General features: G+C 40.8%; 1 protein-coding gene across 4 annotated transcripts in view; it reads left to right on the forward strand.

Moving 5' to 3' along the window:
- Positions 1 to 26,388, forward strand: part of SRFBP1 (serum response factor binding protein 1) — a 1,736,845-nt gene that overhangs the window by 455,374 nt on the left and 1,255,083 nt on the right. For all 4 annotated transcript variants that reach the window (XM_044060738.1, XM_044060735.1, XM_044060736.1 and 1 more), the window contains one exon: positions 5,756 to 5,828. In XM_044060738.1, coding sequence (XP_043916673.1) covers positions 5,756 to 5,828 — 73 coding nt within the window. The remainder of the gene's footprint in view (positions 1 to 5,755; positions 5,829 to 26,388) is intronic.

The raw sequence follows: 26,388 nt of genomic DNA on the forward strand, positions 1-26,388 counted from the left end.
ATGTGTGTGATGTCATTCCATAAGCCAGAAATAATGTTTAGATATTAGTAGGAGATTGTTGTCAGTATTCTGTATTCTGTCATGGATCTGACATACAAGGGTCACTCACCCACATTTATTTATTTTATTTTTATTTATTTTACATTTGTTAACTGGGGTCTTCGACTGAGCCAAAGCTCTTTTTCAGTGGAGGCCCAGGGAGAAAAGCTCCAGGCATGTAATGTAGGACAATTTAACAATAGTAATTAGACATTCAGTAATTTTGTAGGTTTCAGTCATCATTACATTTCAATATTAGAGAAAAAAGTATGATACAAAATTATTTAGGTATTCAATCATCTTTACAACAGTTATCAAGTCATATCATATGTAAGCATTATTGGGCAGCATACAGCTTAGTAGAGGGGTCGGACTGATAGTAAAGAAAAGTGAGTTGAGTTAGGATCCAAGTTTGTTACTTTGAAGCTAAGACGAGAGGATTTTGGTCAGGAAGGGGTGAGCAAAGGCAGGTCCAGTGTTTTTTAAAGTAATCTTTGATGGCTATTTTAAATTTTTTAGTGTTTGTCAGATTTCCTATTTTTAGAGGGAGTTTGTTCCATGCAGTAGAGGGGTGGTAACTATATAAGTTGCTGCCAGTTTTGGTTTTTGGTTTGTAAACATTTAGTAAGTCTTGAGTTGTGCTTCTGAGTTGTCAGGTAGGAGAGTAATGTGAGATGAGAGATGATACAGCTGGGCAGAAAGATGGTTGATATAGAATGGAGATGTAGAATGGATGTAGCTGAGATTGGAGTAGCAGGTGAGGTAGTTCAAGCCAGTTTAGGAATTTAAGGTAGAGACAATGATGAGATTTATATCAGTGTTGAGCTGTGAATCTGGCTACCTTGTGATAGGTTGTTTCTAGCTTGGAAAGTAGAGAAGAGTTTAGATTAGTAAGTATTTGGGAGCAATAAGTTAGACAGGGATGAAGATAGCCATGAGTCAGAGTATGTCTAGCTTCAGTGATGAATAATCTGCTATTTCTGTACAGAAGTCCTAGCTTCTGATGAGTTTTCCTGATTCAATTGTTAATATGTAGATCAAATTTTAGTTAGTTGTCTGTGATGATGCCAAGTAGTTTTGTGTTGGCATTGACTTCAAATGGAGTATTGTTTAACAATGTAAAGGTAAAGGAATATTTAATGTGGTTAGCAGATTTAGGGAGAAATAGAAGCAGTTTATTTTTTTAGGGTTGTGGATGAGCTGGTGTTTTTTGAGCCAAGTCTCAACAGAGTTGAAGGATGTCTGGGTAGTAGATAGGAGTTCAGAGGAAGAGTTTGCAATAGTGATGACTGTAGAGTCATCTGCATATTGGACAGTGGTGGACTGAGGACAAGATGAGTAGAGTGAATTGGTAAAGATATTAAACAGTAGAGGTCCAAGTATGGATCCTTGGGGAACACCAGTTTTTATGTGTAGGGGGGAAGAAAGTGCTGAGTCCCATCCGACCGACTGCTGTCTGTCAGTGAGATAGCTGGAGAACAATGCTACTGTATCAGAAGTGGAGTAGAGGTCAGTGAATTTGTTGAGTAATGGGGAGTGTGAGACAGTGTCAAAGGCCATAAAGAGGTGAAGGAATAGGCAGGATATGAGTTTATGATTGTTTTTGGCTAGAGAAATAGTACTGAGAAAGGATATGAGAGCAGTGGTTGTATTATGCTCATGCTGGGTAGGAGTGAGAAGTTTTTCTTGTAGGAGATGATGCATTGCTTATTTGCGTATACATTTCTCAAGTATTTTTGAGAGAGGAGAAAGTATAGCAATAGGTCTGAAATTAAATATTTCTGAGGAGTTGCCTCCTTTGTGAATTGGAAGAGTATAGAACTGTTTCCAGATAGTTGGAACTTTAGATTCAGAGATGGAACAGTTGATATGGATAGATACAAGCACAGCCTGGGAATGTGCAGCAGTCTGGAGAAAGTATGAAGGGATATGATCAGCTGATTCAGAGCATGGCTTGAGGTTAGAGAGTAGTGCTTTAATATAGATAGTAGGAACAGGTTTGAGAGAGAGGGAGTTTGTTGGGTCAGCAGTTGGGGGTGGTTCATGGAGGTTAGAGGAGTTGTAGTTAGAGCGGGTGCTGTTAAATAGTTTGGAAATAGATTCAATAAAGTAAGTGTTAGAAGTATTGGCAGTCTCTTTGGGGGACTTATCATGACATGGGTTTGGTGAGGTTGGGTTGCCAGGGTGTAGTATCTTATTCATAGCATTTCAAACATTTTTTGGGTCTGATTTTAATGTTGTTGGGGAGTTATAATAGAAGATTTTTTTGTCATTGCTAATGAGTTTTTTGTTTGATTGTGAAGTTCTTTGTACTTTTGGAAGTCAGCAGGAAGCTTGGATTGTATCCATATGTTCCAAGCCCTGTCTCTGCTTTTCATAAGGGAGCGGGTAGTTTTAGATAACCAACGTGAAGTTTTAACTTTTAATCTAATTTTTCTAGGTGGGGCAAGGGAGTTTAAAATGGTAGGGAAAGTAGAGTTAAAGGCATTAACTGCCTCATCTAGTGGAAGCTGTTTAAGGAAGTCCCAGTTAACTCTAGAGAGAAGGGTTTGAAATGTTTCAGGGTTAAAGTTGGAGCGCTTATGACATGTAGTGGTGTGGTTTGGAGAGATGTGTGGAATATCTAAGGACTTTAATAGGTGAGTGATCACTAAGGGAGTTGGGTAGAGTTTCAGGATTATGGTACTTGCAGGAATTAGAAAGTAGTATCCAGTCTGTCAGGGAGCTTGGACTGTGCATTTTGATGGTGTGAGTAGGTTGAGAGATACGTTGAGTAAATCTGTAGAGATTTATATGATGCTGAGAGTTAGGAGTATTGAGATTCAACCAATTAATATTTACATCTCCTAGGAGGATAGTTTCATTAGGGATGTTTTGAGAGAGATATAAAAGAAAAATTTCCAGTAGGGGAACATTGTCCCCTGGTGGGATATATATGGCTATTACTGTAATGGCATTATTGTTATTAACCTTCAGGTTTGCAGCAAGTATTTTGGCAGGTGAGAAGGAGGGAAAGGTTTGTTTGGTTTGGGAGAGAGTAAGTTTATTAGAGTGAATTATAGCAACACCACCACCTTTCTTTTTAATGCAGTTTTGGCGGAGAATGTTGTAACTTGGGAGGAGAATGTCTTTATCTTGGTGTTGGGGTTTAAGCCAAGTTTCTGTAACAGAGATGATGTCAGGGTTATGCTGAGATATCCATGCATGAAATTGAATTAATTTGTTTAGGATGCTTCAAGTATTGATAGAATAAAAAGATAGCTGTTTCTTAGGTATAGATGAGTGGTTGTAGTTAAGGGAATGTTTTGTAGGGTGCATGAGTTAGTAGTAGGACCAGGATTGGGATGTATGTCACCTGATATGAGCAGAGTCATTGAGAAATAGTATGGTTTTCTTTTAAGCGGGTGGTAATAGAGGTGAATTGTTTTGGATTTAGGTGAGGGATGGTATGAGGGAATGATTTTTATTTTGGGGAAGGATATGTTGGTTGGGAGGATGGGCGCACAGAGGGCTACAGGTTGTTGAGGGGAAGAGAAAGTATGTGAGTGAAGGTAGGTAGGGGCCTTATTTATTGGGGTTAGGAATGGAGGAGGTGCGGTGATTGTGAAGAGAAGGAGTGATAGTATTAGGAGTAGGACAAAGGTGATAGAGACTGGCATTATTTGAGGAGAGGAGAATACTTTACTGGAGAGATGATGGTTAGTTAGTTGGGAGTGGCTGGGAGTTAGAGTATGATAGGAGTAATGGGTGAGGTTAGGGTAGGTAGGTAAGTGTAGAGTGCAGAGTAAGCTTGTATACTGGAGGGGAAGGATTTAGAAGGAGGGAGAACGTAGAGGCTAGGTATAAAGGAAATGAAATGGGGAATCGGTGGGGATGGGAGGGGAGCGAAGGAAGCCTGAGCACAGCAAGGGCGAATGGAGCGAGGCTACAGCTGAGACAAAGGAATGCTGCAAAAAACAATCAATAAGTATGAAGCCAAATTAAAGGCAAAATGCTAATAAGATAGTTACAAAAATATAAGGTAAGATAGTCCCTTTTCAATCTTTCTTGTTTTGAGCCCTATAGGAGTAATGAGAAGGGGTTGGAGCAATACAGGGTTAATCAGATACCATAATTTAAACCTGGAAATAACAGTAGATGGGAGAGTGGGGGTGTAGATTTGCTGCTCGTTCGAGGTACAGTGCTCAACTAGTTTCCCTTGGTGTACAGGCCTTTAAATCAAGACAGTTTACTTAGCAGTTACCAAGATTTAGGTTTTACATAACAGTTAATACTTTGTATCAGTTAAATGGAACACTGGGCTGTTGCCGTTTCTAGGAGGGAGATCGCTGTTTAAGACTGTCTGGACAGGAACACTGCCTTTACATTAAGGATGAATTCAGTGTATTTATTGGATAAAATTTTGTATCAGTTAAATGGAGCACTGGGCTGTTGCCATTTATATGATAGAGATCGCTATTTATGACGGTCTGGACAGGAACACTGCCATTACATTAAGGATGAATTTAGGGTATTTATTGGATAAAATTTTGTATCAGTTAAATGGAGCACTGGGCTGTTGCCGTTTCTAGGAGGGAGAGCGCTGTTTATGACTGTCTGGACAGGAACACTGCCGTTACATTAAGGATGAATTCAGGGTATTTATTGGATAAAATCTGGTTTTCTGTTGAGCACACTAACACAAACACCTTGAGGTGGAGGGAGGCCAGATAGGTAGAGTCACTGACTAAAAAAAAACATCTTCTTACCTTGCTCTGTTCAGTAAGTAGGAACAGTAATTCTCTAGGTCATTCAGGAAAATGTAGTGAAAATAGTTAAGTATTGGTTTTCTGTAAGTGTGTGACCTGTTCCAGCTGTGTTATTTTTTATAATTTCCTGTGACTAAAACTCTGATGTTTACTGTAAATAAATAATTAGTATTTTCGTGTTCTTTTATTATTTAATAAATATTTTTAAACTTTTTTTGTGGCTGGTCTGTGTAGAAAAATATTTAGGTTTTGAGAGCATTTGCATATACTTATTTGGTGACCGCTCTGACCACTCCTGAAAGCCTTGCTGTTTGGTCAACATTACCATTTGTATTAATATTAATTTCACTCAGTATAATTGGATACCTTTTAAGAGCCTTGTAATAACTGACTGGTGATAGTGAATCTACCTTATAGTCTAGGCAAAGTTGGTAGAGCGGGTAATCTGTGCCAGCCTTTCCCAGGTGTGTGTGTGTGTGTGTGTGTGTGTGTGTGTGTGTGTGTGTGTGTGTGTGTGGTGTGTGTGTGTGAAAATTAAATCTCAGAGTGTGTGTCAGCTATTTGGAGCAGGGGCATGAAGCACTGGTTTCACAGAGAGGGTGCTGGAGGCCTTGGATTAGACACTCGACTGAGGACCTAACCCTGTAGCTGTGCCAGTGGGGAGTCTTGCTTGGGACCTGGAGGGAGACAGACAGAGAAACCCAGACCATGGGCTGTGTGTGTTCCCTGTGTGCTGTTAAGGGAAATTGTGCTTGATGTAGAGAGGTCTGTGTCTGGAAATACAGAGTGTATCTATTTGTATTCCAAATGAATGTCCCTCTCAAGTGTCAGTAGTGAGGATTGAGGCTCTTTAATTGCTGGCCCAGAGTGGGGACATCACAGTTTTCTTAATAAAAAAAATGTTAAAATATAGATTGTGAAATTGATTTTCATACACATAGCATGGTTTTCTGTTTTTTTTCTTACAGAGGTTCTGAAGAGCTAATTTCAAAGAATTGCAAGAGAGCGGAGAGACTGGTAGAAGAAATACATGTCATGAAGGTAGTGTAATTCTGTGTTTATTTTTAACAGTCTAAAACTTTAATGAGCAAAAGAAGACTGCAACAATGTACTAGTCAGAACAGTGAAAAAGTTGTTAAGAATAATGGTAGTTATACCCATTGTAGAATAAGTTACATTACTGTGTGCTGAACTGCAGCAGTGATGGTTAAATGAGAAAGAATGAGGTAGCTGGCAATTAGAAATTTAAGATTCTGCTGCAGCAACCATGGAGTACAAGAGAGCTTTCTGATGCATATAGTTCGAATGAGTCTAAGCATAAGGTGGGACAGCATTCATTGTCATGCACAACTTAACTAGGACCACAGACCCACACCTTGCTTTACTATAACCTGAATAATTAAATCAAGCTTCAAAAGTGACTGACAGTGTCTAAGTTCATATCGGCGTTCAGACATGTTGAAACTGACAGCTACGCTTGTGACCAACTAGTCAATGTTGGCCCTTTTGTATGATTAAGCCTGTGTGAATCCACAAACAAAAATCAGGTTGTATTGTAACATATCATATATTATGTTACATTAGTGAATGGGCAGACTGTACATCAGCACCCTGATTGGAGAACTAGCATTCTCCAGCTGGGTATTAATGTACAAGTAATTACTGCTGAAAAACGAGTCCGCTGCTTCACGGCAGTGTATCAAAAAACTAACAGCCGCCATTACTTTATACTCACTAAGCAGCGCTTTTGCTGTTTAGTGAGGGTAAAAAAAAAATAAACAGAAAAAATTGTATGTGTGTGTATGTATGTCTATGAGTGTGTGTTTGTGTGTGTGAGTGAATGCAAGTATGAAAGCAGAAGAGACTGTGTGTGTGAGAGATCGAGAGAGAGTAAGAGTGATCTTGTGTGAGTGAATGCATGTATGAAAACAGAGGAGAATGTGTGTGTGAAATCAAGAGAGAGCGCAGTCTTGTGTGCGTACCACTCAACCGTCCAGATTTTTGCCTCCTATTTTTTGTCTGTTCATCATAAAATTTGTGGATGTGATGTTGTCAGTCTCACCTTTATTCTCACTGGTTGGTCAGATCCGATCCATTGGATCCATCTCGGCCATTGCAAAAGCTCGAGGCCTTCAGCTAAGCTTGTGGGCATTTTTCCCTACCCATAATGCAACTCCCTATCTACCCCAAATCTTGTTTGCCGCTCAGAGAAGGAGGATCTGAAGCTAGCTCTGGGCTAAGTGCTTTCTATTTTATTCTCGGATTTTCGTCTTTTTTTATTTGCTTTGGTTAGTTGTACTTTATGATAGTTTTTCAGGTAGTCTGTTATATATTGTAAAGTTACCTTACCCTATTTTCTATCTACTTTTTCAGTGTGCCAGTCCCCTTAACTGTTATCACTTGTTTAAGCTAAAGGGTGTATAACTTACATCCAGTTAAGTTAGAGGACGTTTATCTCTCCCTTTCCTATTTTATCATTCATTTTAGTTAGAGGACAACTTAAAAAAAAAAACAAAAAACAAAATTAGCCTTTTTCTTGTTTCCTTATCTTTACTGTTTCTTCCCATGTCTGGCATGTTTAGCTGTGTGTGTATTTCCTTTTTAGGTAGGTCACAATGTCACAAAAACAGGAAGAGAAACCTCTTGGTTTCAAAAAATGTGGAAAGACGATGCCCCTCAGTGATTCACACACTGTGTGTGTGTGTTGCTTGGAGCCCCTTCACCTTCAAGAGTCATGATGCGAATGCCACTGCTTTAACCAGAGAGCGTTTATGGAGCACAAAAACAAACTTACTTTGAAGGGACTACTAAAAACCTCTTTTTCTGAGGCAATGTCAGCAGCGTCCACTTCCAAATCTGCAAAGTCCTTGAAACGTGCTTCTTCGGCTCCAAAATCCTCCACAGAGCCGAGCCAGAAAGCTCCTAGACTGACTGCTCCAACAGAACCTTTGAAGCAGACAGTCGCTACTGGATCCAAGACCATTTCAGAGCCGTTAAAACCTTCGACTCCCAACATCTTCGGCGTCTACAGAACTAAGATACCGGATAACTTCTCGGCTCCCATCTCTTCTTTTGACAAAGTCTAGGTCCCCTACCCTGTCTTTTTGGTCCACTGGGAGTTTGTCCGATGAAGATATGGAAAGGCTACTAAAGACACTGGCCCTGGCCAAGCTGTTATTGGATTTGAACCCAAAGGAATCGGATCCGAGTCCTCCCCCTCGGTACCTGTTCCTCCTCCTCTGATCCATCCCTTGTCTTCGAAGCCAGAAGACTCTGACGTCCAACTTGTGTCTGTATCAGACCCAGGACTCACATCCGCTTTGGAACCGATATCTGTCCCGAGCGTTTCCCTCCTGTCGGAGAGGAGATGTCTAGGAGCCAACACTCCCCAATCAGGTCCTCGGAGCTGGTTCGGATCTCTCATGATCCTACCCTATGTTTGGGGGCTTTGGATCAGGTGAGTTTGGCTCCTACCTCTGCTTCAGAGCTTCTGTTTCCTGCACCAGAGATGCTTTTGGCTCTAACAACCTTTTTGTTGGATCCGGGGAGTTCTTTGGACCAGGGGCAGACTGCATTTGGGGTTATGAGGAGGGTTTTGACACCATCCTAGTCTAAGACACACAGCCTTTATAGGATCTTCCTCCAAGTTCTGGACAGGTGCCTTTGTCTTTTCACATACCCTCTTCACAAGATTGCAGGGACCCCAGGCCTCAAGATGCCCAACAAGGGACTCCCCCCTCTTCTGATACCTCCCCAGATTACCCCACTGAGGAAGTCCCTCGGAAGAGGACCTGCAAGAGAAAGCATCTTGACTCTCCGGAGGAGTCTATCACATCTGATACTGACCTCGATGATGCAGAAGAGTCCCCACGGTCACCTCCTGAAGATGCCTCCTTTAGATGCAGAGAGGTGACTGGCAGTCCACATCGTCTTCAGCTGAAGTCAGTTTACCTGAAGTCTTTCGGGTCTTGCCCTTCGACCTCTTGGTTGACCACACCTTCTGATAAGCTTAGGGATTTAATCTCTGGGAAGGCTTGGGAGACCCCAGATTCCATAGAGCCTACTCCTCGGAAGCCAAATAAATACATTACTGCCCCAAAAGACAAGGCATTTTTAACAAAAGGAGTAGCAGCTGATGCCATGATCGTGACAGCGGCCACTAAAAATGAGCTATCTGAGACCAGCTCCTCTATCCATCGTCCAAAGGAGTGCCTGATTGCTCACCTCTGGAGGCATTCAGGGGGCAATTGTCTCTGTAGTGAAAAACCCAGCAAAAGATAAGCGACAAATGGGTGCAGAACATAATATCCAGGGGATTGTCATTCCCTTCTCCTACCCCGTTCCCATGAACAAGTCAGTTCCAGACGTTTCACCTAGTCAGAAGGAACAAGCAACCTTAGAAATTCAAAAGTTGCTAAGAAAGAGTCATCCAAGAAGTCCCCACAGACCACCACATACCAGAGAGGATCCGGAACTTACTCAAGATTCTTTTTAGTTCCAAAGAAAACCAGGGACTGGAGACCCATCTTGGATCTCAGCAATTTGAAGAAATCTGTCAAAACAACCAAGTTCCGGATGGTGACATTGCAGTCGATACTTCCATTTCTGGAAAAAGACAATTGGATGTACTCCATAAGTCTTCAGGATGCGTGCTACCACATTCGGATGGACAGGTGATCCAGAAGGTACTTATGCTTCCAGCTAGGAGCCAGTCACTTCCAGCTTCGAGTTCTGTCCTTTGGTCTCACTACAGCCCCAAGAGTGTTCACCAAGTGTATGGTAGTAGTTTTGTCTCACCTGAGATGCAGAGGATTCTGCGTGTTTCCATATCTGGATGACTGGCTCATCACTGCCCTGACCAGGCAACATCTGCTACAAACCAGGGACTATACTCTACAACTCTTTTCCTCCCTAGGGATTACCATAAATTATGCAAAATCTGCTCTAGAGCCATATTACTTCTTGGTCTTCATAGGAGCGCAAATAGATACAACTATGACAGCAAAACTTTCACAAGACAGAGTACACGACCTTCGACATTATGTAAGAATGCTGATCAGGAAAAAACGAGCTTCTGCCAAACTAGTTCTCCAAGTACTGGGAAAAATGGCAGCTTCATTTGTTGTAATTCCTCTAGCTTGGTTCCACACGAGAATCCTTCCATGGTTACTTTTGACACAATGATCAATTCTATATCTTCCAATGACATAACACACAAAATCAGGATAACCGATTCATGCAAAAAGGACCTAAAGTGGTGGATTAATTCTCCTCTGGTATCTCAGAGCCATCACTTTGTTCTCCCTCAACCCCAAGCCATGGTGACCACAGACACTTTTCAGATAGGGTAGGGGGGCATTATCTGGGGAAGACAGCTCAAGGCATCTAGCAACAACATGAGGCACACTTGCAGATAAACATCCTAGAGATGAGGGCAGTGCTTTTAGCATTGCAAGCATTTCAAGACACTGTCCTCTAGGAGCAATAGCAGTACAGTTAGACAACATGTCCGTAGTCTGGTACATAAACAAACAAGGAGGAACCAGATCTTACCCGCTTTGTTGAGAAGCCCGGAGGGTCTGGCAATGGGCAATGACCTGCAACTGCTTTTTCGTAGCAACGCACATCCCAGGGAAGTTCACCATAATTGCTGACAAGTTGAGGAGAGCCATTTTATGACCGCACAAGTGGTTCATCAGTCAGAAAGTTGCAGAAGACGTCTTCTGAAAATGGAGCCAGCCTTGCTGCGATCTCTTTGCTTCACCCACCAATGCCAAATGCAGTAGCTACTTTGCTCTGATCCCTCCTGCGGGGGAGTCACCAAGGAATGCACTTGTTCACGACTGGCCCCCAGGGCTCTTTTATGCTTTTTCTTCAATATCTCTAATTCCCAAATTTTTGCAGAAAGAAAGTTCGTTAGAGACGACAGTAATCCTAATTGTTCCTTAGTGGCCTCACCAAATCTGGTTTCCCTTTCTTCAGCCTCATGTATGGGACAGACCAAGGATTCTGGACCCTGCTCCGGACCTTCTGACTGACCTGTCAGGGATGGTTCATCCTAATCTGAACAGTCTCAAGCTAACAGCTTGGCTGCTGCAGTTCCCCTGATCACCAGGTTTCGTCTCCTATCCCCTCCAGTTAAACATATTTTGTTATCTTCCCATAAATCGTCTACACGAAAACTGTACAGAGGTAAATGGAAGAGACTTGTTGTATTGGCCAGCAATCAGGTAGACCCCTTTACTGCACCCATACATTCTTTTCTAGAATTTTTGGCAAAACGTTTCAATGAAAGAGCCACTGCAGCTACTGTTAGAGTTCAACTGGCAGCAATTTTAAATTTTCACATAGGAGAAAATGGTTCTGGAATCATGTTGAACAGACTTTGTAAAGCATTCCTAAAAGGAACTACAATGATAAGACCTCCATACAAAAATCTGTCACTGCCTTGGAATTTGAATTTCGTTTTTTCAAAGATTATCTCCCCTCTTTTTGAACAGTCTGCTACCTGTGAATTAAAGTATCTCTCATGGAAAATGCTCCTCTTAGTAACTGTTACTTCAGCAAGGAGAGTTTCAGAACTACAAGCCTCCATACCTAATTTTTCATAAGGACAGTTTCTTTATGCAGTAACTCCTCTTTTTTTACCTAAGATTGTGTTGGAAAATAACCTCGATCAGTCTATTGAGTTTTTTTCTGAAACTTTCAAAATAAAGGGGAATATACTTTGTATCTTCTGGACGTTCAAAGACAATTATGTTTCTACTTACACAGGACTTCAGAAATCAGAAAGTCAGATCAAGTTTTTATTTCCTATTCTGATGTTAAGAAAGGCCAACTAGTCTCCAAAGTTACCTTATCCAAATGGCCTTCATAATGTATGTCCTTCATTTGCAATTCTAATAACAAAACTATTTCTAACCCTGTTAAAACTCATTCCACTAGGTCAGTAGCCACTTCTGCAGCCTTTCAAGCTGGATTATCTCTGGATAATATCTCTGCTACAGTGACATGGGCAAAACCACATACCTTTATTACTCATTACAAATTGGATTTGGCCTCTAGGAGTAGAGCATCTTTTGATTCTATGGTTCTGAAGAATATTCTCCCATGAGCCACCCAAGAATCAGGTAGCTAGGGTGCGGTATCACCAATGAGAATAAAGGCGAGATTGACAACATCACATAAAGAAATTATGTACTTACCATAATGTTCCATGTGTGTTGTCTGTCTCGGCCTTTATCCTTACAACCCACCCACAATACCCCCTGCCTATACTCCTGGGAGACCGAGTAGTTCTAATTAGATTTTCATAGGACTCTGTAAGCTCAGAAATAATGTGTGGTTTGATTTTCATTTACATATATATATATATATATATATATATATAAATTAAAAGCTGTTCACCTTATGACTGCTCTAGTGCAAACAAGATCTGAGGTAGCAAGGGAGTTGCACTGTGGGTAGGGAAAAAGCCCGCGAGCTGTTGCATTGGCTGAGACGGATCTGATGGATCGGATCCGACCTACCAGTAAGAATAAAGGCTGAGATGGACAAAACACATGGAATGTAATGGTAAGTACATAACTTCTATTTTATTCTGAAGTTTTCTGGCAAATCAGTGAGGAGTGAATTCACTAGTGACAGGCTTTTGAGCTTCAGGCCTTATATTTTTCAGAAAATGCTAATACAAGACCTTTTATTCTGGCAAATTTCTATGTTTATTAGAGCAATAATTAAAAGTTGTCCCTATTTTTGGGGCTTTGTCCCCCCATTATTTTTAGCTTTGTCCAGACTTTTTGTGTTAAGAGGTTGAAGAGTTATGTTTGTGTAAGTAAATGAGAGTATGAAACCAGAGGAAGACTGTGTGTGTGTGTGTGTGTGTGTGTGTGTGTGTGTGTGTGTGTGTGTGTGTGTGTGTGAAAGCAGAAGAGACTGTGTATGAAAGAGAGAGAGAGAGAATGGGCTCTCTGTAAAAATTGTTGCGTTTTAAGTACTATATTATTTGTTGATGTAAAATGCTTTCTCCAACACTATTAACATACACTACAGAAAGTTTGAAACATAAGGTGGAGGAACTATTTTACATCAAAAATATATTAAAAAAAATAATATTGTACTTTAAATAAAACACAGCAATTTTAAAGAGAGCCCATTCTCTAAGCACAATAATGTCCTCTATGATGTGTGTTAATATGTAATTAATGCCTTTCTAGGAGTGTAGAGGCCCTCCGCCTGTGGCGTCTGGCCTTATAACACCCCTGTGCGGGCATTAATTACACATTAGCACACACCTCGTCGGACATTATTGCTTACTTACAGCATGCTTACTCCACAGGTGTTATGATCACTTGTTTAGGGTAAATGGTGATTATCTTGAGTTTGGCATTACAGACAGACAATGAGCAAGAACTTCAGTAAAGGTTAGGGGAATGGAATGCAAAACTGAAAGCATATGGGAGGAAACGGGAATACAGATAAGACAGTTGTAATGGTAGTAATTGCAGGAAATCAGAAGAGGCTGATAATTATGATTGAAGAGAAAGTAGTGGAAGTATTTAAAAGCTCCAGAGTGTTGAAGGAGTGATTGAGGAGAAGGGAAGTCTGAATGAGGAGGTCAAAGCTAGAAACAGAGGAGCTGCAATCAAGTGGCACGGAATGTTTGGGGTAGTGTATGATGAAAGAATGCCAAAGAAGCTGAAAAGTACAGTGTACAAAATGGTGTGAACGGTACAACTGTGTGGATCAGAAACCTGGGCAGTAAAGGCAGAGCAATTCTGAAAGCTAAAGGTGATGGAAGTAAAGTGCCTGAGACAAGTGGTAGGATGCACACTGTGGGACAGACAAAGAAATAAGGACGTGAAAGCAGAAGCCAGAGTAGCTCCAGTTGCAGAAAAGGTCAAAGAGAATAGGTTATGGTGGTTTAGGCAGATGTGCAGAAAAGCAGAAGACAATCTGGTGATGAAGAGTTGAGACAGGTAGGAGGAAGGCAAAAGGAAACCAGGGTATCTGGCAAAGATTTAGATAGATTGTGTGAGAGAAGACCTGCAACAGTCAGGCATGAGTATTGAAGAAGCTAGGAGAATGGCATTGAATAGAGAGAGATCGTGACAGTTGATGTAGCACCTTGACCCCATGTAGAAAATCGGAAAAAGAAGGTTGATGATGACATAATTGCCCATACCATGGATGTTGAAAATATCCCAAAAGGGTGCTGACATTAGTAGTAGAGCAACCTAACCTCTTGTAGCCTGGCTGTGTGGCACAGAGGAATTGAGGCTTGACTAAAACCAACGCAAACAGAGTTTAATTAGTGGCCCACTATTGAAAGCGACAGACAAGGGATTAAGAGGAGTGAATGGCGTGTGGCTCTTTGACCTTTTGGGGAGAGGAAAGTTAAGATGCAGTACATAGGTAAGTGTAATTTCCCTGGTGGAGACCTCGGAAACTACGTTCTGTGCTTCAGAGTTAATGGATGGGGCATCTTTGCTGGCAGCATCCTTTGTGGAAGTTTGAGACAGCCAGTACAGTCAGCCTTTTACATGCTTCCTTCCTATGCTCATCTGATTGCTAACACGGATGAAGGGCCATAAAGTAAAAACTCTTACCCTTGAACCACTTCGGTGGCCCATCTCACCTGGCTCTCACCTTCATTGATTTGGGAACAAATGGGTCATTGGGGTAAGAGGGAACTGATGATCAGCAGGCAGTGAGGGCAGAAAGTACAATAAAAGAAAAAATCACCCTCACTTGAAATGCATGTGGAGCTGACAGTGTGCTTTACTGGTGTTATGTTTCTGGGAAGTAGTTACATGGAAAGAAGAATGTGTTTTACATTTATGAGAAAAAGAATCAAACTGCTAAGTGTTTCAACATGCTTCATACAGTAAAATAATGGGACTATGTAAAATTTGCATATTCCATATTGGAGCAGTCAAGTACTCTTTATAAGAGGCATAAGTCCAGACCAAAAATATATGCAGTGATAATGCAAATGATGGCATGAAGAGGGACTTAAAGGCAAAAAGTACTGTATTAAATTCTGCTGTAGAGTCTACATTATATTAAGATATCAACTAATCCAAGTAAAAGTACTGTATGTATGTATGTATGTATATATATATATATATATATATATGTGTGTGTGTGTGTATGGGGGGGGGGCTCAGCCTTTAAGGGAGAGATTATGCAGGGAAGGAGTGTCAGTAGCCACACAAACATGCAATCTACATGGGCCTTTTTGTTCTTTTCTACCAGCATGCATACACAAGTCTGTACTGCAGAAGGAGGAGTGTCAGAGCACACTACACTAATCTAAACACAGAAGGGCTGAACAAAACTAGCGTATTTATGTGACAAAAGGAGGTGCTGCCAGCACAGCTAGCTGGAATTTTGTAAGTAATTGTATGTCATTTGTGAATATCAAACCCATTTATATAAGATGCTTGTCTTTCAAAGGTATTAGAACTGTATGTCATTTGTATGTCAAACTGCTCTGTACAGATGTTTGTGTTGAAAAGGTATTTGTAAAGTACTGGTGCTTAAAATGTATCTACAGTGTGCCCTACTGGAAGAGAATAGAAATGTACATGCACTATTGTAACTGTTTAAATGTATACATTTTAACAGTAGAAACTGGAATACAGGAAGTTAACCTCAATCCAACAAACTTTAGAAAAATATCTGAAATTAACTTACTTTATAGGCTAGGTCATAGATAGTCTGTCTGACAGGTTTCAGTGCAGCTAGAGAGACAGTGTGTACTAGGAAGATTTCTGTATTGTCTTTGGAGTGAACTAATTGCTAGTCTGGAAGCATGAAGGAATGCAATTGTTTTATGACTTCCAGCATCTGCCAAAGATCTGAGCAAAAGCCCTTGCATGAGTATTTTTACAGGTAGATGCTAAATACTGCCAGCTTCAGCAATGGGGGTTTTACCTGGGAACTAGAAGTCAGATGGCCAGCAATGATGTCATTCTAGCTATCCCAGCAGTAATATTTTAGATGATATTATGAGAAGTCCCTCAGTGAGATAGAGCATTCTGCATTCTGCATTCTGTCTTGGACTTGACAACAAAAACATTCACCACAACATCAGCCTTGCTCTATAGAAGTTTCTAGGGTGTAGTAATTCTCTTAGATACAGTCAGGAATCTAGCGAAGCTTAGTTTAGATTTTGTTTTTCTTTATTTGTGTGAGCCTTTCTTGCAATGTTTTAAATATTTCCTGTGGTTTTGAACTCTGATGTCACTGTGACTATATATTTAGTATTGTCTTGTTCTTTTATTATTGATTATTAAATATATTTAATCATTTCATTGTGGATGATTTGTGTAGAGATATTTAAGTTTTGAGAGTACTTGCATATTTATTTGGTGACACTGTGTGGGCCACTCCTAATAGCCTTCCTCTTGGTCAGACTACCATTTGTATTAGTATAAATATTACACAGTAAGATTTGTCATCCTTTGTTAAGGGCCCTGAAGTAGCTGATAAGGAGTTACTGATGGCAGTGGTAACTACCTTATAGTATGGGCAGAAGGGGGCATAGCTAGTAAACCTGTGCCAGCCTTTCCCAGTTGTGTGTGTGTGTGTGTGTGTGTGTGTGTGTCTATGTGTGTGCACAAATCAAACCTCAAAGAGTATGTTTGTCAGCTACATGGGCAGGGACATGAAGCACTAGTTGGACAGAGAGGAAGCTGGAGGATTTGGCTTGGTCACTCAACTGAGATCTCAACTCTATAGGTGTGCCAGTGGGGAGTCTTATTGGGGATCTGGAGGAAGAGGGAGAAACCAGCCCCAGACTGATGGTGGTCTCTGTGTGCTCTTAAGGGAAATTGCACTTGATGCAGACAGCTGCATCTGGAAATACAATGTGTGTACTTGTTATCTTCCCAGTGAACATCCCCCTAACAGGTGCCAGTGCTGAGGACTGAGGCTCCTTGATTACTGGTCCATTGGTGGGTCATCGCAATATAGACTAATAAACATGCTGCTTTTTCTGTTTCTGTTTGTAGTTTACCTTCAACACTGTGAAGCACTTCTGAACCATATTAAATCACCAAAGCAGATATGGGAACATTATATAGGTTGATGGGATGAGTGTAATGTTGTTACTTGCAATGTTCTGCTTTTCCATCACTTTTGATCAGCTTCTGTAAATCTCAGTAAGCACCAGTGTTAGATCTTCATTTAAATAAGCAGCAAGTCATACAATTTCCACCATTTATTGGAAAGAAGCTACTAGTATTAAAAAGATAGACTTTATACATCATGAGATTTGAGACTATACTGTTTGGCAACAGTTTCATATTAAGACAGGTGGACTTTGCATATCATAAAGATTGAGGTCACTGCAGTAATTGTTTTATGTGATAGTAAAGGATGAAGGCAACAGGATATCATCTTTAAAAATAAGCAGGCCTTATGTGTACTTACAGATGTAATAATTTGGTTTTATGTTTGCATTTGTAAAGAGAGACACTGTTCATAGGTACATAGGTGGGTACTAGGCTATTGGCCCTAGGGCCTATATAAGCCTAGCCAAAAAGGTACCCTGGCTTTCGCCACCCAAGAAAATTATTTTCCTGTGCTCCTGTTGAGCAGAGCCACAGAGGTGATCCCTGGGGTGAATTTTCTATTTCCCATCCAATCATAAAAATTTTTCTTGAAGAGTGCTAATGAGGAGCTTTGTTTGATATAGATAGGTAGTTTGTTCCAGAGTTTGGGAAGTCTCTGGGACAGGAATCTATCCCTCCAGCATGTTCTGTTTATTGTAGTGACAGGGTTTTGGTCCCTAGAGCGTGTAGCTTGGAGGGATTGGGATTTCTTTAAGTGGTGCATGTCCAACAGCTCTGGGTTTGGCATAGCTTTGTATGTTAGGCAGAGATTGTCTCTGAGTAGGCGATATGTGACGGAGTAAAGCTGGAGTTTTTTTAGATGGTCTGTGTAGGGCATCTGTTTACAACTGGTAATCCTCTTTGTTGGTTATTTCTGTGTCCTTTCCAGTTGTAGATGTCTTGTGAGGTACATACCAAAAGGGGTGTTGTACTCTGTAATGGGTCTAATGATGTCCACAGCGTTAGGAATTTCGATTATGGCTCCTAGTTTGCAGTTTTCTGTGAACTTCGTTAGCCAAAGACCTTCTGTGTTAGCATGTACTTCAGAAAAGTAGATACCAAACAGGAGAGGTCCCAGGATTGAACCCTGTGGTACTCCACTTGTCACTGATCTGAAGTCGGATTTGGAGTCTGCTACTTTCACAGTGTGGGTTCTGTCAGTGAGCCAGTTGGCAACCCATCTTGTAACATAGGGATTTATACCTAGTTTAGTGAATTTATCTATAATTCCAGAGTGGGGGATGGTGTCAAAAACCTAGGCGAGATCTAGGTAGGCTGTGTGAACCACCTTACCCTCGTCTTCGGCTACGGTGATTGCTTCAAAGAAGTCTTATCAGGTTTAGGAGACATGATCTGTCTTTTACAAACCCGAACTGGGTGGGGTCCAGAGTTTGGAGATTGCCAATGTCTTTGTGTATAAGATCCATTATGATACGTTCCATGGCCTTGCAGACCAGGTTTGTTAGGCTAATGGGGCAGTAGTTTCCAGGGTCTGTGGTGTCTCCCTCTTTGTGGAGTGGGGTAACCGTCACCGTGCGCCATTCAGTGAGCACAAAGCCTGAGGTGAGGCTATGACTGAACATGGTGCTTAGGTGCAGTGCCAGTTCATTCTGCAGTTCATGTAGAACACAGCCTGTGATGTTATCAAGTCCCATGGATGCTGTGTTCTTGGCTTTGGAGAGTGTGGTTTTTACCTGTGCAACCATGATTATAGGAATTTTGCATTCTTCCGGTATAGAGATGGGCCCTTTAGAGGGTGAGAGGGGGGTAAAGTTAGCACTGAACCTATCTGCCAGGATGTTGGCAGTATCAGTTTTTTCTGTATATTTAGAGCGATTGTGCTGCAATTCAGAGCAGATCTGGGTGTTGCCATTGAGATTCTTGACATAGCTATTGAATGCTTTGTGGTTGTCTTTAGAATCAGTGACAACTTTGTTTTCATAACTAGCTTTGGAGGATTTTATGAGGGATCTCAGCTTCTTACTGAGGCTGACCAGGGAGTTCCTCCAATCATGGGATTTTACTCTCTTGCAGCAGTTTCTTTCTTCTGTTGTAGAGTTTGTTAATGGCAGGGGATCACCAGATTGGCTTCCTTTTTTGGAGGATAACATCTTGGTTCTGTTATGGATAGTACGATCCATGCACTCATGTAAGTGCGTATAAAGTGTATTTGTGTAGGATTCAGCAGTCGTACCTCCCGTCTGCATGGGTGTCGTGAAGTCTGCCAATTCTGTCTTAAGAAGCATGAAGTTGGCTTTGGAAAATTTTTTTACCTGTGGTTTCCCTAATGGGGGGGGGGGGTGGGGGACCAATGAGGAATTGACCTCTGCTGTGGAACACCAGTCGTCCATGTTGGTAATGACCAGGTCTAGGATATTGCTGCCCGTGGTGGGGGGTGTGGATAAGTTAATCCAAGGCATTGGAATTTATGAATTCCAGAAAACGTTGAGCAAAACAGTTGGTACATGAGTAGTTTTCCCAGTTAATGGTGGGATAGTTGAAATTGCCCATTTTAGGGTGTTGGGTTGTACCCTAATATTTTCCAGTGTATCAAGAAATGAGGAGTGGGAATCCTGGGGCATGGTGGGGGATCTGTAGCAAGTTACAATTTGGATTGCGATCTTGCATAGAGTTAGTTGCACTTGGATAATCTCGGATGCATTATGCTGAGCAACTAGTCTGGAGGTGTGGATATCCTTAGTGAATATGGACACGCCTCCACCTTTAGTGTTTCGGTCCAGGTTAGGTGGCCAAAAGGTGTGATATGAATTATAGCCTGGTAATGCAGGGGTGACTCTGGAGCCTTGAACCAGGTCTTTGTCACTGTACAGATGTCGATGTTCTCCATTTTAAGGAGTGCCCTGAGTGAATGCATTTTGAGATTTAGACTTCTAGCATTGAGTAGCATTATCCTCAGATTTTGCTTGCTTGTACCTGTTAAGGTGGTGAATTTGTCATTTGAACCTTGCCTAAAAAAGGCACTATAGGGATGGCAAGAGTCTTAGCCAGTATATGGAATCCCAAGGGCGACAGGTGCAGGCCATCTCTGGCAAAGCATCGTTGTTTGTCGATCATGTCATCCGAGGCAGACAGACAGATACTGGATCCCCTTAGAATGACACCAGAAGCTTAGCCAATTGTTGAAGGCAATCATTTTGTCCTTGTACTGTGGTATCATTCTGGGTGATTGCAGGATGCTACTCAGGGCTAGGGTCATACCTGCCTGGGCTACAAGATCGGGGAGCTCCTCCATGTCTTTTTTCATGTAGTCCAGGGAGGTATGTATCAGGTCATTCATGTCAACATGGACAATGACAGAGTCATATTTGTACTTGTTGTGGAGTGACCTGAGTGAGCGTGTTATGTGGCATATCCTGGCACCTGACAGGCAGCTGACAGTAACTTTCTCCTTGTTTAGCCTGGTGAGTGGAACATCAGTGTGCCTCACTATAGAGTCACCTATGACTGGAGTGTTGGGTACGTTGTTATGCCTTATGGGCTGTGGTTGAGTGGCACACTGAGTTTGTGGGCTGTGTGTCATTTGGGTTTTTATTGGGGGGGGGTGGAGGTTGCTTGCGTTTTTGCTTTGAAGGTCTCTGTTGCTTGCATATTTTTATTGAGAGCCTCCACAAATGTAAGTGTGTGTTTCGTGTTTCTATGTGTGTGTTTTGTTGGTACAGGTTTTGAGGGACTATGTGATGAGTGTGGTGTGGTGCAAGTGTTTACATTCCCCTCTTAACTGTCTAGTCCAGTCTTGGTTGAAGAGAGCTTTGCTTCCAGTTTGGCTATATAAGTGCATGTCTCACAGGTTGTAGTGCTGGGTGATAGGAGGGAGAGGGTTGTCTGTGTACATGAGGCAATTACTGCATTGCCCCATGATGCCAAGATTCATCAGATAAACAGGAGAAAACACCAGGAGCTGTCCCTTAGACGTGCCTGGATATAGGTGCTTATTTATTAAGTACTAAAAACTATTTTCCTCTAGACAAGTGAGGAAAGTTGAGTACTGTAGTAATTTGTAGCTTATTTAGTGCTTACAATGAGTTGTGAACAAGTGCTGAGCTCAAAGAAACAGATTTTAGTGCTAAAAGTAAAAAAAAATGGCTCGTTCTAAGGAAAATTTGAAGAGCAGACTTTATGGCGCCGGTAATAGTTTAACTCTAGCCAAGCAGCGATGCACAAACTTTATATTTATTTATTTTTCATAACAGTAGCAAATGAGCAAACTGATTTAAACAAATTAACCAACTAACCAATAAAAAGCTAAAAACTGAGCCCTGTTCCAGCAGTCTTTGATCAGACCAGTTCTAACTGCACACTCCTGCCACTAGGGTGCAGGGGAACCTTCTCCAAAATAAGATGGTCTGGATTAGTTCTCAAGTTATACAAACAAAGCTAGATTCAGCAGGTCTGAATTTAGTCTGTGCTACAGCAAACAAGGCGTACAAATTTCAGAAAGAAGCAGTTCAAATAAGCAGGCACAATAAGCCTTTAACCAGAAACTCCCAGCTCAGAATCTACCCTCTCCTCCCACAAGAGTGCAGACCACACCTTCTTAATGTAAAATAACTATCCCAAAGCCCAAGTGCTTATACCAGAACTAATACACTTTTTGAATAACAGACACTAAGCCTTCAATCAGCAACTCCCAACTTAGAAGGATGTAAGCTACCTGTCCTGCCACAACATTGCAGACCACAAACCTTAATGTAAAACAACTGGTCTGAAGCCAAAGTGCTTCAACCAAAGGCTTAGAGTAACGGTTACAATTTAATCAGGCTACTAACAAGCAGTAATAAATGCATCAGAATAAATGCAGTTAAGTACTTTTAAGAACAAGCAGCAAAAGCAAAATAAAGTAGGAAGAAACACAAATACAGTAAAAGCAGATGAATAAAGTGCATTTTTTTTATATTACAGTAGAAAACGAGCAAACTGATTTAAGCAAATTACCCAATTAACCAGTAAAAAAGCTCAAAACTGAGCCCTGTTCCAGCAGTCTTCAATCAGACAAGTTCTGACTGTCCACTCCTGCCACTAGGGTGCAGGGAAACCTTCTCCAAAAGAGATGGACGGGATTAGTGCTCAAGTTATACAAACCAAACTAGATTCAGGATGCCTGAATCTAGTCTGTGCTACAGCAACCAAGGCACACCAATTTCAGAAAGAAACAGTTCAAATAAGCAGGCACAATAAGCATTTAACCAGAAATTCCCAGATCAGAAGGGAAATTCTAGCCTCTCCTCCCACAAGAGTGCAGACCACAAACCTTCTTAATGAAAAATAAGTGGTTTGAAGCCCAAGTGCTTTAACCAGAACTAATACACTTTTAGAATAAGAGACACTGAGCCTTTAATCACCAATTCCCAACTTAGAAGGATGTAAGCTACATGTCCTGCCACAGTAGTGCAAGACCACAAACCTTAATGTAAAACAACTGGTCTGGAGCCCACGTGCTTAAACTAAAAGGCTTAGAATAACAGTTACAATTTAAACAGGCTACTACCAAGCAGTAATAAATGGAGCAGAATAAATACAATTGAGTACTTTTAAGAAGAGGCAAAAGCAAAATAAAGTGCATTTTTTTAGTAAAGTGCAAGGAGAGAGGAAGAAGGAGCAGAAGAAAAATTCAAGGTTAAGAACCAAGGTGGGTTGGCCTTCTCAAATATTCTCTCTGTATTAAGTAGAGTGAATACCAGACTGGGAGGGGTGTCCCAAATCAAATTTACAGTAGGGGCAGGCAACTGCAAAGCCACTATAACACCACCATAAGAATAGGGTGGGGGGGGGCAGTTTCAGGACAGATGAGAAACAGAAAACAATGCCAGAAAATATGTAAAATAATTCAGTCAGGCAAATTTAAGACAATGCAGAACTCTGAAAGGTTAAAATGCCAAGAAATATACTTATCAATCAGTGATATATTTCCAGATTGTTTGAGAATCATACTGCAGCCAGAACACCAGGAGTTTCCAACAGTGTATGCAGGAATTTACAAACAGAAACTATTTTTAAATCAGCAAGCCTTGAAGCAGTCCGATAACACAAAAGCTGTTAGACCAGTTTTATAAACTTCACCACAGGAGTAGGGGGGAAGCAGTTTCAGTACAGATGAGAAACAGAAAACAATGCAGTTTCAAGACAGATGAGAAGCAGAAAACAATGCCAGAAAATGTATAAAATAATTCAGTCAGGCAAAATTAAGACAATGCAGAACTCTGAAAGGTTAAAATGCCAAGAAATATACTTATCAATCAGCAATATATTTCCAGATTGTTTGAGAATCACACTGCAGCCAGAACACCAGGAGTTTCCAACAGTAAAGCCTGAAAGGGCTTTTTTATTACATTATCTTTGTTTTCATGAAGAACTTCAAACTCTCTGTGTACCTTAATAGGATAAAGAGGGTATCATTAAATGAATGAACAAATTAGAACTGCTGTCTTCAGTTACACAGAACTATATTAGGGGCAGGAGAGTAGCAAGCACTATAAAGTGACATGCTGAAACAGTGCATTGTCAGTCAGCATGGCAAGTTTACATCAGTTACCGACACGTCTGTTGACTGTGTTAATGGGTAGCAGTAAACCTGCTATGCTGATTGGCAGAGGCAGTGTTTCAGTAGGTCACTTCAATACATATGCCATCATCCCTATACAGTGGTTAAATAACATAGGGTAACATAGGTTAATTTGCCCAGAACTGACACTTGATGTTGAAGCAGTGTGTTGCACTTGCACATACTGGCAAGCTGGTACAACAACTGAAAGTTTGGAAAGGAAGAAAACTTAAGCACTTTAACAGAAATTGCAGTAGCATTACAAAATTGACTGCATCCCATACACTGCAGGGCCAACACTTGTGGCAAAGTCATTGTCAGTAATCCATATTCAATAACATAATTAGGCTTCATATTTCATATGGTCTTGTTTTGTCTTCTTCTTTAGGCTACAATTGTGTGAAAACCATTATTAAATTTGCTTGCACGTATTTTCATTTTCCACTTTGCTATAAGTGCTATTCTTCCTGTTTTGAAGCATGAAAGGATAGATACAACAGCCAGCCAGCTTCCAAAGCTTCAGGGCACCTTATATGTGCCCAAACTGTCAGGCAGTTGGAGGTGAGCTGACTGAAAGGCAAGATTGTGCACAAAGTCTTTCAGAGCTTTACTGCAGCTGAAGAGTATGCTCCTCTGAGGCTTTTGTGGATTGAAGGTCGGCTTGTGCTTTTCTTTGCTGAACAGATAAGTTCCTTTTGGGGGAACCTTCCATTTTCTTAATTTTATTGCTGTTTTATTACTTTCCTCTTCAGGAAATGTATTTTAAAGCTAGAAATATTCTGTTTTAACAGACTGTCTTGAGACTGTAACTTAATTTTAAATGGAGCGCTCATTTTTTCTGTTAGTTTAAAAGTGGTGTAAAGTAACTGAAAACAATTTTTTTTGTGGAGAATTTGTTTATTTTACTTTTATGGGGTTAGCGTAGTGTTTTAAAATGCTTTTTACTGTGTTTTTCTGTAAAAAGAAAAAAAAATAACGTTTGTGGTCTGGTAGTGTTTGCCAGTAGTTCCTGCTTGTCTTCTCTGGGAAAGAAGCACCATTTTTGGCTTGACCATAGAACAGAATACAGGTCCTACATTGGTCTTCCTTCAGCTACAATAAGAAAAAAAAATTAAGCAAACAGCTTTTGCCACCACAGCAGGCTAGCAATTTCCCACAGCTGTAGATGGGTGACTTTTCTCTGACCATTTGTTGTACTTCAGATCACTCTTGTGTAGCACCTACAGCCACTGTGGACTAGGGTTAGTCAAGTCATGTATGACTGCTGAGGTCCCCTCAATGGGCAAGAGAGAGTTACTCTTTTTGGTCCTGGGAGAAGGTACAAGAAAGTTTTCCCTGTTGTGTCAGAATGCTGTGCACACCCCTGGGGAAGTTGCTGTTGCTGTTGTCATTAGTAACATGGCTGACCCAGTTTTTCCAGTCAAAAGGAAACTGAAAAGCAAGCATATTTCTGTTCCTCCTCAATTTTCTTTGAATATGAATAATTTACTTGGTTTGACTTGGGGGTTTAGTTCAGGTTATTGATCCTTCCTGTAAAGTAGTTTCTGGTAAGAAAAAAAAGAGGGATTCCTCTTTTCCTAAACAGATTCAAGATTCTGAATTGGAACAGGAAGATGCAGGGAATGATGCAGGTTTTTTTTCCCACTCAGATTTCTGATTGAGAGCTCAGAGGAGAGATTTCTGATTCTCCGTGTAGGGGTTTCTGTTTCTCTGTGATTATTGTTAGACTGTGCCAGTGTTTTTACTGGGAGCACACTGAGATTTCTCAGTCCCAAGTACTATGAGTCGTTACAGAAGGATTTTCCAGAATCTACACCCATTCCTCCTGTTCTATCTGCTGTTGAAGATGTGTGTTACTGCTGCATTTTTCTTATAGTCTGCCAGCTGCCCTTTAAAAGGCAGATAGGATGATTAAATTTTCTCAGTCTTTTAAATTGTTTTACACTATTCTCAAATGTGACCCATCAGCTATAGCTTTAGTTTATCCTACTGCTGCTAAGCACTTATCTAATTCCAGTCCTGCACTTTCTGATAAGGATGGGGAAAAACATGTATACTTATGCAACTTTGATTTTCAGAATTTTGAATTGTCAGGCTCATATGTTAAGGTCTGTTCTGACAAATTGTGAAAGTATAGAGAATGTTTTATCAACAGTTTCTTCTTGTTAGTTAAACTCTGTTTTGAATAACTTAGTTTATTCTATTGCAGAGGTCACTACTCATTTTGTTTACAGTGTGTGTATGACTTTGTTGATATTTTTCCAGGGCTATGGCCACTTGTGTGTCTTGAGGAGGTTTGCATGGCTGCATTCTCAGAAACTCTCAGATGGTAATACAAATGAGATTTTAAATTCTCCCTTTTTAAAGATTTATTGTTTAGTCTCACTGCTGATGAAGTGATTAAAAAGTGTGGTGAAAGGGGCAAGCTGATCCAGTGAATCTCCAAGATTTTCAGCCCTCCTCTTCCATATTTCCTAAGGGATGCTAAAAAAGCATAAACAGTCTTGACAGAATACAGGTAAACAGACGATGAAAAAGAAATGGCAAGGAGGTTCCAAAAAAAGTTTCAAACCTCCCAAAACCAAGGGTAGTCCAACAAGTCTGAATGACTGTTCAAGAAACTTTGGTGCCCATTCTTCTTCCAGAAAGTCTGAATATCCGTTTTTCTCTTTGTTAACAGATAGTTTCAGACAGAAGGGTTTTGAAAATCACTTATCAAGGTTAAGAAAATCACTTATCAAGGTTACAGATGGAAGTGGGAAAACATTCTTCCTTTCTAGGGAGTCATTCCTCATCCTGCATATTAGACTCTCTTATTTCCACCAGTTCTTCATCACATGCTGTCCCGAGGAGTGATAAAACCAGTTCATGTTTCAAAGGTGGAGAAGAATTTTTATTAAAGGATGTTCCTAGTGGCAAAGAA

This window comes from Protopterus annectens, chromosome 2.part0, assembly GCF_019279795.1.
Source record: "Protopterus annectens isolate FY-2018-M chromosome 2.part0, PAN1.0, whole genome shotgun sequence".
NCBI classification, from domain to species: domain Eukaryota; kingdom Metazoa; phylum Chordata; order Ceratodontiformes; family Protopteridae; genus Protopterus; species Protopterus annectens.